The 13,948-nt window shown below is 47.0% G+C and overlaps 1 protein-coding gene across 1 annotated transcript in view; it reads left to right on the top strand.

Moving 5' to 3' along the window:
- The first annotated feature begins 314 nt into the window (after positions 1 to 314).
- LOC123750273 (circumsporozoite protein-like) overlaps positions 315 to 13,948 on the top strand; it is a 57,730-nt gene continuing 44,096 nt past the window's right edge. The window contains exon 1 of the mRNA XM_069340022.1: positions 315 to 948. Coding sequence (XP_069196123.1) covers positions 315 to 948 — 634 coding nt within the window. The remainder of the gene's footprint in view (positions 949 to 13,948) is intronic.

Below are 13,948 nucleotides of genomic sequence, written 5' to 3'. Positions count from 1 at the left end.
AGGCAATGAGGCTTTAAAGAGGTTACTTAGTTTATAATGTGGCTTGTGGAGGCATATGAGGCTAGGGGGGGCAGGGGGGCAAAGGTGAGAGTAAGGGGGGGGGGGAAATGAGAGAGTGAGGGGGGGGCAGGTGGGAGAGGAAAAGGGGGGGGAGGACAGGTCTAATAGTGCGGTGTGTCTGTGTGTGGGGGGGGGGGGAGGGGAGATTGGGAGGTATCTTCGGTTCTTTACCTAATCCTGTAACTAACTATAAGGGTGTGGTTGGAGTAGCAAAGATTCCTGGGAGAATGTGCTGGGAGGGGGCTCGTGGGAGAATGTGGGGGCTCGTGGGAGAATGTGGGGGCTCGTGGGAGAATGTGGGGGCTCGTGGGAGAATGTGGGGGCTCGTGGGAGAATGTGGGGGCTCGTGGGAGAATGTGGGAGCTCGTGGGAGAATGTGGGGGCTCGTGGGAGAATGTGGGGGCTCGTGGGAGAATGTGGGGGCTCGTGGGAGAATGTGGGGCCTCGTGGGAGAATGTGGGGGCACGTGGGAGAATGTGGGGGCTCGTGGGAGAATGTGGGAGCTCGTGGGAGAATGTGGGGGCTCGTGGGAGAATGTGGGGGCACGTGGGAGAATGTGGGGGCTCGTGGGAGAATGTGGGAGCTCGTGGGAGAATGTGGGGGCTCGTGGGAGAATGTGGGGCCTCGTGAGAGAATGTGGGGGCATGTGGGAGAATGTGGGGGCTCGTGGGAGAATGTGGGGGCACGTGGGAGAATGTGGGGGCTCGTGGGAGAATGTTGGGCCTCGTGGGAGAATGTTGGGCCTCGTGGGAGAATGTGGGGCCTCGTGGGAGAATGTGGAGGCCTCGTGGGAGAATGTGGAGGCCTCGTGGGAGAATGTTGGGCCTCGTGGGAGAATGTTGGGCCTCGTGGGAGAATGTGGGGGCTCGTGGGAGAATGTGGGGGCTCGTGGGAGAATGTCCCCCGCTCCCTCCCCCCACCTCATAGTTCTTGCGCCAGCGCTTCCTCGGGTCCTCCTCGCTGGCATTTAGCAAGCGATCCGTCTTCGCTTTATCGGCCACACCCTTTTCAATCCTTCCCCTCACCCCTCCCCTACCCCTCTACCTCCCCCCCCCTTCCCCCTCCCCTCATTATTCACTGTCACACCGCCTGACCCTTCCCCCAACCTCCCCCTACCTGAATCCACCACCACCCCCAATATCCTTCCCCTTACCCACGGTTGGGTTCACTCGTCAAGAGGACGGAGTGGAGCAACGTGAGGCAAGTTTTACAGAACCAATACTTGCACACACAGACAGACTGTCAGTGTTAAACACCTGACTGACCGCCACACTAACAACTGCCGGCGCTACACCTACCTACCAGTACACTACACCACCTACCAGTACACTACACCTACCTACCAGTACACTACACTACCTACCAGTACACTACACCTACCTACCAGTACACTACACCTACCTACCAGTACACTACACCACCTACCAGTACACTACACCTACCTACCAGTACACTACACCTACCTACCAGTACACTACACCAACTACCAGTACACTACACCTACCAGTACACTACACCACCTACCAGTACACTACACCTACCTACCAGTACACTACACCACCTACCAGTACACTACACCTACCTACCAGTACACTACACCTACCTACCAGTACACTACACCAACTACCAGTACACTACACCTACCAGTACACTACACCACCTACCAGTACACTACACCTACCTACCAGTACACTACACCACCTACCAGTACACTACACCTACCTACCAGTACACTACACCTACCTACCAGTACACTACACCTACCAGTACACTACACCTACCAGTACACTACACCACCTACCAGTACACTACACCTACCAGTACACTACACCACCTACCAGTACACTACACCACCTACCAGTACACTACACCACCTACCAGTACACTACACCTACCAGTACACTACACCAACTACCAGTACACTACACCAACTACCAGTACACTACACCACCTACCAGTACACTACACCACCTACCAGTACACTACACCTACCAGTACACTACACCAACTACCAGTACACTACACCTACCAGTACACTACACCACCTACCAGTACACTACACCACCTACCAGTACACTACACCACCTACCAGTACACTACACCTACCAGTACACTACACCAACTACCAGTACACTACACCAACTACCAGTACACTACACCAACTACCAGTACACTACACCAACTACCAGTACACTACACCACCTACCAGTACACTACACCACCTACCAGTACACTACACCTACCTACCAGTACACTACACCACCTACCAGTACACTACACCTACCAGTACACTACACCACCTACCAGTACACTACACCACCTACCAGTACACTACACCACCTACCAGTACACTACACACTACCAGTACACTACACCACCTACCAGTACACTACACCAACTACCAGTACACTACACCAACTACCAGTACACTACACCAACTACCAGTACACTACACCACCTACCAGTACACTACACCTATCTACCAGTACACTACACCAACTACCAGTACACTACACCAACTACCAGTACACTACACCTATCTACCAGTACACTACACCAACTACCAGTACACTACACCACCTACCAGTACACTACACCTATCTACCAGTACACTACACCAACTACCAGTACACTACACCACCTACCAGTACACTACACCTATCTACCAGTACACTACACCAACTACCAGTACACTACACCACCTACCAGTACACTACACCACCTACCAGTACACTACACCACCTACCAGTACACTACACCACCTACCAGTACACTACACCTATCTACCAGTACACTACACCTACCAGTACACTACACCTACCAGTACACTACACCACCTACCAGTACACTACACCACCTACCAGTACACTACACCTACCAGTACACTACACCACATACCAGTACACTACACCTACCTACCAGTACACTACACCTACACCACCTACCAGTACACTACACCAACTACCAGTACACTACACCTACCTACCAGTACACTACACCTACCAGTACACTACACCACCTACCAGTACACTACACCAACTACCAGTACACTACACCAACTACCAGTACACTACACCACCTACCAGTACACTACACCACCTACCAGTACACTACACCACCTACCAGTACACTACACCACCTACCAGTACACTACACCTACCAGTACACTACACCAACTACCAGTACACTACACCTATCTACCAGTACACTACACCAACTACCAGTACACTACACCTACCAGTACACTACACCACCTACCAGTACACTACACCAACTACCAGTACACTACACCTATCTACCAGTACACTACACCAACTACCAGTACACTACACCAACTACCAGTACACTACACCACCTACCAGTACACTACACCACCTACCAGTACACTACACCAACTACCAGTACACTACACCTACCAGTACACTACACCTACCAGTACACTACACCTGCACCACCTACCAGTACACTACACCTACCAGTACACTACACCTATCTACCAGTACACTACACCAACTACCAGTACACTACACCACCTACCAGTACACTACACCTACCAGTACACTACACCTATCTACCAGTACACTACACCAACTACCAGTACACTACACCACCTACCAGTACACTACACCTACCAGTACACTACACCACCTACCAGTACACTACACCACCTACCAGTACACTACACCTATCTACCAGTACACTACACCAACTACCAGTACACTACACCACCTACCAGTACACTACACCAACTACCAGTACACTACACCACCTACCAGTACACTACACCTACCTACCAGTAAACTACACCAACTACCAGTACACTACACCACCTACCAGTACACTACACCTACCTACCAGTACACTACACCAACTACCAGTACACTACACCTACCTACCAGTACACTACACCTACCAGTACACTACACCAACTACCAGTACACTACACCACCTACCAGTACACTACACCACCTACCAGTACACTACACCACCTACCAGTACACTACACCACCTACCAGTACACTACACCTATCTACCAGTACACTACACCTACCTACCAGTACACTACACCAACTACCAGTAAACTACACCAACTACCAGTACACTACACCACCTACCAGTACACTACACCACCTACCAGTACACTACACCACCTACCAGTACACTACACCACCTACCAGTACACTACACCTACCTACCAGTACACTACACCACCTACCAGTACACTACACCTACCAGTACACTACACCAACTACCAGTACACTACACCACCTACCAGTACACTACACCAACTACCAGTACACTACACCAACTACCAGTACACTACACCTACCAGTACACTACACCTACCAGTACACTACACCACCTACCAGTACACTACACCACCTACCAGTACACTACACCACCTACCAGTACACTACACCACCTACCAGTACACTACACCACCTACCAGTACACTACACCAACTACCAGTACACTACACCACCTTACCAGTACACTACACCACCTACCAGTACACTACACCAACTACCAGTACACTACACCAACTACCAGTACACTACACCACCTACCAGTACACTACACCTACCAGTACACTACACCAACTACCAGTACACTACACCAACTACCAGTACACTACACCAACTACCAGTACACTACACCACCTACCAGTACACTACCTACCTACCAGTACACTACCTACCAGTACACTACACCACCTATCAGTACACTACACCACCTACCAGTACACTACACCAACTACCAGTACACCACACCTACCAGTACACTACACCAACTACCAGTACACTACACCAACTACCAGTACACTACACCTACCAGTACACTACACCACCTACCAGTACACTACACCACCTACCAGTACACTACACCACCTACCAGTACACTACCTACCAGTACACTACACCACCTACCAGTACACTACACCACCTACCAGTACACTACACCACCTACCAGTACACTACACCTACCAGTACACTACACCAACTACCAGTACACTACACCAACTACCAGTACACTACACCTACCAGTACACTACACCTACCAGTACACTACACCACCTACCAGTACACTACACCACCTACCAGTACACTACACCACCTACCAGTACACTACACCACCTACCAGTACACTACACCAACTACCAGTACACTACACCAACTACCAGTACACTACACCAACTACCAGCACACTACACCACCTACCAGTACACTACACCAACTACCAGTACACTACACCAACTACCAGTACACTACACCACCTACCAGTACACTACACCTACCAGTACACTACACCAACTACCAGTACACTACACCAACTACCAGTACACTACACCAACTACCAGTACACTACACCACCTACCAGTACACTACCTACCTACCAGTACACTACCTACCAGTACACTACACCACATCCTACCTACAGCCTACAATTACACTACACCTACCAGTACACTACACCACCCTACCAGTACACTACACCTACCAGTACACTACACCCTACACGTAACACTACACCTACCAGTACACTACTACCTACCTACCAGTAACACTACACCTAACCAGCTACACTACACCACTACCAGTACACTACACCTACCTACCAGTACACTACACCACCTACCAGTACACTACACTCACCTACCAGTACATCTACACCTATCCTACCAGCTACACTACACCACCTACCAGTACACTACACCTTACAAAAACTCCCAGTACACTTACACCACCTACCAGTACCCTACACCTTACTCAGCCTACACTACACGCACATCCCCCGCTACACTACACCACCTACCAGGTACACTACCACCCTACCAGTATCACTAGCATCCACTACCTAGCTACACATTACATACCAACTACCAGGTACACCCCCCTCACACTACCAGCTACACCTAACTCATCTTACCAGCTACACTACACCACCCTCACCAGTACACTCACACCATGCCCTACCTAAGTTACACTACACCTACCTACCAGTACACTACACCACCTACCAGTACACTACACCTACCAGTACACTACACCACCTACCAGTACACTACACCACCTACCAGTACACTACACCACCTACCAGTACACTACACCTACCAGTACACTACACCACCTACCAGTACACTACACCAACTACCAGTACACTACACCAACTACCAGTACACTACACCAACTACCAGTACACTACACCACCTACCAGTACACTACACCTATCTACCAGTACACTACACCAACTACCAGTACACTACACCACTACCAGTACACTACACCTATCTACCAGTACACTACACCAACTACCAGTACACTACACCACCTACCAGTACACTACACCTATCTACCAGTACACTACACCAACTACCAGTACACTACACCACCTACCAGTACACTACACCTATCTACCAGTACACTACACCAACTACCAGTACACTACACCACCTACCAGTACACTACACCACCTACCAGTACACTACACCACCTACCAGTACACTACACCACCTACCAGTACACTACACCTATCTACCAGTACACTACACCTACCAGTACACTACACCTACCAGTACACTACACCACCTACCAGTACACTACACCACCTACCAGTACACTACACCTACCAGTACACTACACCAACTACCAGTACACTACACCTACCTACCAGTACACTACACCTACACCACCTACCAGTACACTACACCAACTACCAGTACACTACACCTACCTACCAGTACACTACACCTACCAGTACACTACACCACCTACCAGTACACTACACCAACTACCAGTACACTACACCAACTACCAGTACACTACACCACCTACCAGTACACTACACCACCTACCAGTACACTACACCACCTACCAGTACACTACACCACCTACCAGTACACTACACCTACCAGTACACTACACCAACTACCAGTACACTACACCTATCTACCAGTACACTACACCAACTACCAGTACACTACACCTACCAGTACCACTACACCAACTACCAGTACACTACACCAACTACCAGTACACTACACCATCTACCAGTACACTACACCAACTACCAGTACACTACACCAACTACCAGTACACTACACCACCTACCAGTACACTACACCACCTACCAGTACACTACACCAACTACCAGTACACTACACCTACCAGTTACACTACACACCTACCAGTACACTACACCTGCACACCTACCAGTACACTACACCTACCAGTACACTACACCTATCCTACAGTACACTACACCAACTACCAGTACACTACACCACCTACCAGTACACTACACCTACCAGTACACTACACCTATCTACCAGTACACTACACCACTACCAGTACACTACACCACCTACAAGTACACTACACCTACCAGTACACTACACCCATACCAGTACACTACACCACCTACCAGTACACTACACCTATCTACCAGTACACTACACCCACTACCAGTACACTACACCACCTACCAGTACACTACACCAACTACCAGTACACTACACCACCTACCAGTACACTACACCTACCTACCAGTAAACTACACCAACTACCAGTACACTACACCACCTACCAGTACACTACACCTACCTACCAGTACACTACACCAACTACCAGTACACTACACCTACCTACCAGTACACTACACCTACCAGTACACTACACCAACTACCAGTACACTACACCACCTACCAGTACACTACACCACCTACCAGTACACTACACCACCTACCAGTACACTACACCACCTACCAGTACACTACACCTATCTACCAGTACACTACACCTACCTACCAGTACACTACACCAACTACCAGTAAACTACACCAACTACCAGTACACTACACCACCTACCAGTACACTACACCACCTACCAGTACACTACACCACCTACCAGTACACTACACCACCTACCAGTACACTACACCTACCTACCAGTACACTACACCACCTACCACACTACAGTACACTACACCTACCAGTACACTACACCACCTACCAGTACACTACACCACCTACCAGTACACTACACCAACTACCAGTACACTACACCACCTACCAGTACACTACACCTACCAGTACACTACACCACTACCAGTACACTACACCACACTACCAGTACACTACACCACCTACCAGTACACTACACCACCTACCAGTACACTACACCACCTACCAGTACACTACACCACTACCAGTACACTACACCACCTACCAGTACACTACACCAACTACCAGTACACTACACCACCTACCAGTACACTACACCAACTACCAGTACACTACACCACCTACCAGTACACTACACCTACCAGTACACTACACCACTACCAGTACACTACACCAACTACCAGTACACTACACCAACTACCAGTACACTACACCAACTACCAGTACACTACACCACCTACCAGTACACTACCACACTACCAGTACACTACACCACTACCAGTACACTACACCACCTACCAGTACACTACACCACCTACCAGTACACTACACCACTACCAGTACACCTACACCTACCAGTACACTACACCAACTACCAGTACACTACACCACCTACCAGTACACTACACACTACCAGTACACTACACCACCTACCAGTACACTACACCACCTACCAGTACACTACACCACCTACCAGTACACTACCCTACCTACCAGTACACTACACCACCTACCAGTACACTACACCACCTACCAGTACACTACACCACCTACCAGTACACTACACCTACCAGTACACTACACCAACTACCAGTACACTACACCAACTACCAGTACACTACACCTACCAGTACACTACACCTACCAGTACACTACACCACCTACCAGTACACTACACCACCTACCAGTACACTACACCACCTACCAGTACACTACACCACCTACCAGTACACTACACCAACTACCAGTACACTACACCAACTACCAGTACACTACACCAACTACCAGTACACTACACCACCTACCAGTACACTACACCAACTACCAGTACACTACACCAACTACCAGTACACTACACCACCTACCAGTACACTACACCTACCAGTACACTACACCAACTACCAGTACACTACACCAACTACCAGTACACTACACCAACTACCAGTACACTACACCACCTACCAGTACACTACCTACCTACCAGTACACTACCTACCAGTACACTACACCACCTATCAGTACACTACACCACCTACCAGTACACTACACCAACTACCAGTACACCACACCTACCAGTACACTACACCAACTACCAGTACACTACACCTACCAGTACACTACACCACCTACCAGTACACTACACCACCTACCAGTACACTACACCACCTACCAGTACACTACACCACCTACCAGTACACTACCTACCAGTACACTACACCACCTACCAGTACACTACACCACCTACCAGTACACTACACCACCTACCAGTACACTACACCTACCAGTACACTACACCAACTACCAGTACACTACACCAACTACCAGTACACTACACCTACCAGTACACTACACCTACCAGTACACTACACCACCTACCAGTACACTACACCACCTACCAGTACACTACACCAACTACCAGTACACTACACCAACTACCAGTACACTACACCAACTACCAGTACACTACACCACCTACCAGTACACTACACCAACTACCAGTACACTACACCTACCAGTACACTACACCACCTACCAGTACACTACACCTACACCACCTACCAGTACACTACACCACCTACCAGTACACTACACCACCTACCAGTACACTACACCAACTACCAGTACACTACACCAACTACCAGTACACTACACCACCTACCAGTACACTACACCACCTACCAGTACACTACACCACCTACCAGTACACTACACCACCTACCAGTACACTACACCACCTACCAGTACACTACACCTACCAGTACACTACACCAACTACCAGTACACTACACCACCTACCAGTACACTACACCAACTACCAGTACACTACACCACCTACCAGTACACTACACCTATCTACCAGTACACTACACCAACTACCAGTACACTACACCAACTACCAGTACACTACACCTACCAGTACACTACACCACCTACCAGTACACTACACCACCTACCAGTACACTACACCTACCAGTACACTACACCACCTACCAGTACACTACACCAACTACCAGTACACTACACCAACTACCAGTACACTACACCACCTACCAGTACACTACACCACCTACCAGTACACTACACCACCTACCAGTACACTACACCACCTACCAGTACACTACACCACCTACCAGTACACTACACCTATCTACCAGTACACTACACCTATCTACCAGTACACTACACCAACTACCAGTACACTACACCACCTACCAGTACACTACACCACCTACCAGTACACTACACCACCTACCAGTACACTACACCACCTACCAGTACACTACACCACCTACCAGTACACTACACCTATCTACCAGTACACTACACCTACCAGTACACTACACCTATCTACCAGTACACTTCACCAACTACCAGTACACTACACCTACCAGTACACTACACCACCTACCAGTACACTACACCACCTACCAGTACACTACACCACCTACCAGTACACTACACCAACTACCAGTACACTACACCTACCTACCAGTACACTACACCTACCAGTACACTACACAACACAGGAGGAGGAATAATTTAATGTGCTTCAAAGTCTACTCTTCAACCACTTGAAAACTTGCTTTTTTGCTTTATGGCCTCATGACCTTAATCTTTTCCAGCCTTTCCTCGCCTCTCTTAACAATCTGGCTCCTTCTATCCATTTCAAAGTTGAGTGGGAATCTAATTCCCTCCTTCCTTTTCTTGATGTTCATGTTCACAGCTCTGTGTCTGGGTTCTCTTTCTCTGTCTACCGTAAACCCATGCATAGTGGCATGCAGATTCACTTCTTTTCCTACCATCCTCCTTCTGTTAAGAAAAGTGACCTCGTCTCTCTCTTCCTCCGCGCTCTTCGCATCAGCGACCCTCAGTTTCTTGATTCTGAAATTGCCTTTATCTACAAATCATTCTCTCGCCTTGGTTATCCTTTGCATTTCATCAACTGTGCCCACTCTCAAGCTAAACGAAATTTCTTTCATCGTAAACCTGCTTCCAACACTAGTAGCACTGTACTATGCCTTCCCTTCATATCTGAACTCAAAACTTTTACCAATACCTTTCGTCTTCTTGACATTAAACTCGCCTTTCGACAAACTAATACACTTCGTAGCAATCTAGTTCACACTGCTCCTCCTGCTTCTAATGCTGCTGATGTCTACTCTATTTCCTTTTCGTCTTGTCCTCTCCAATACTTTGGCGAAACTGGCCGTACACTGAATGACAGACTTAAAGAACACAAGAGAAGTGTTAAGTCTGCAGACACTAACAATGCTCTCTTCTGCCATGTGAGGGATTCTAATCATCCCATTGATTGGTCTTCCTCCAAAATAATCTTTCCTGCCTCTACTCTACACAGACGCCGTCTTGTTGAATCGGCTCTTATACACAATGTACCCAACATGAACTTGAGTCCTGGCTTTGTTGCTGTGGACTCTTCCCTTTCACAGTATATACTCAAATGCTCTGATCTTTCTAACAAACGTGACTTAACATGTGGCGGATATTAAGTCCAATCCTCATCCTAGAGTTAAAATTAACATTCCAGACAATCTTAAACAGCACTTTAAGGCTTATGTACATAAGTGGTACACTGGGTATACACCTGTATCAGTGGACCACTTTTACAATGATCTTGTCAGTATCATTACCAGTTATTATGATACCTGGGTTAAATCAAGGAAAAAAAAGAACACTCGTTCTTCCTCATGGACAGAGGATCCTATTATTATTGCAGAGCGAGCTAAAGTGCTTCAGCTTGCTGACTCTTATAAACGAGACAAAACAGCTGACAATTTACTCGCATTCCTTAATGCCAACAGAGATTTTCGCGAGCTTAAGGGTCAGGTTAAGAACACATATTGGGAACAATTCCTACAAGGTATCAATAGAACTACAACATTATCAGAAATGTGGAACAAAATTAAAAACATTACCAAACCTTCAGCCCCAGTTGAGCTTCATCATACTCCTGCAGAATATGCTGACATGCTCCTAGCTCAATGGTCTAGTGTCTCACAAATTTCTTCCTTACCCCCAGATATACAGCAGCATTTAAGACATACCAACATTAACAGAAACTTTAATATTGAAATAGCACGCTCCTCACCAGATTTAACGGATCAGTTTCCTATAACCCCCTTTGAATTAACATCAGCATTAGGAAAACCTAAGCAAACTGCCCCTGGTGAGGATGGTATAACTTATAACATCTTGAGCTTACTGAATGATGTCCCTAGCCACCCTCTGCTTGACCTCTATCAAATGAGTCTCTCACAAGGTATCTTGCCAAAGAATTGGACACAAAGTCTCATAATACCAATTCCTAAACCTAACTCTCAAAAATTCAGACCCATTTCCCTTACATCTTGCATGTGTAAAGTCTTGGAGAGAATTGTTCTCAATCGTGTCATGTTTCAGGTCAAAGAAAAACTGGCCCCAAACCTATATGGGTTCATGCCCAAGTGTAGCACACAAACATGCTTTGCTGAATATTTTGTAAACTCCCAGGATGGGACACAGGCAGCCTTTATTGACCTAAAGTCAGCTTTCGATGTAGCGAATGGCGAAATAATATTAGAGCAACTTGCTGAATTTGGAATCAAAGGTAATCTTCTGAGTTGGATAAAGAGCTACCTATCCAACAGGCGTGCTAGTGTCCTATTTAAAGGAGTTAAAAGTACAAGAACAGATGCATTCGAACTAGGCACACCTCAAGGTGGTGTCCTAAGCCCTATGCTCTTCAATATACTTATGCACAAACTTATCCATGACATACCTGTACAACCTACGGAAACAGTTATATGTTATGCTGATGATATTTGTATTATGGCACACAGTAAACCAAGGCTACAAATGTTACTTGATGCATTCTCCAAGAAAGTAGTAGAATGTGGCCTCATAATCTCTGTTGATAAAACAAGGGTTCTTATTCCCCATTCTCTCCATGCTAACTATACTATTAATGGAGTGCCCGTGGAGACTTGTGAGTCTTATAAATATCTTGGAGTCGAGGTTAATGATACAAATCTCATCAGCAACCTGCGTAAAAAACTTGTTGAGCGTCTTAAACCTCTCAGAACTCTTGTTGGCAAAGGATTTGGCATTAACATAAAATATGCTCGTAGTTTTTATATTGCCTTTATACGATCTGTTGTTGATTATTATGCCTTGCATCTTCTTAATTTTTCTCCTAAACAATTACAAGGCCTAGATGTAGTACAGAATGATGCCATGCGCATCATCCTGGGTTGTCCTAGAACTGTCAGAATTGTTAACATGAGAAAGGAACTAAACTTACCTTCCATTTACGAAAGAATAGTTCTACTTAGTACTATGTTTTGCGCCAAAACTTTGAAAAATAATGGTCCCCCCAGCTCTATTCAAATTAAATTGAGATCCATTCTAAACAATTCTGACTGTTCCCTCAATCCGCCGCAAAAAGCTCCCTACAGTGTGTGGCTCAGTTGTTGTGCCTATAATCTTCAGAAACTGAATGTATCTCTTAACCCTGATAAAACTGTTCACTATATTCCCCCTTGGAAAGATGTGGAGGTCTCTCTGCATTATACTCCCATCAGTGTAAAACAAATGTATAACACTGACATTTTGAGATGTATAACATTAGAAGCTATTGACAGTCATCTTCAAATTCTCAAACCGACTGAATCCTATGCCTTTACTGATGGCTCTGTGCAGTTAGGCACTGG

This window comes from Procambarus clarkii, chromosome 43 (assembly GCF_040958095.1).
Source record: "Procambarus clarkii isolate CNS0578487 chromosome 43, FALCON_Pclarkii_2.0, whole genome shotgun sequence".
Taxonomy (NCBI): Eukaryota; Metazoa; Arthropoda; class Malacostraca; order Decapoda; family Cambaridae; genus Procambarus; species Procambarus clarkii.
Note: the sequence above shows the minus strand (reverse complement) of the source record. Positions and strands in the feature narration are given on the sequence as shown.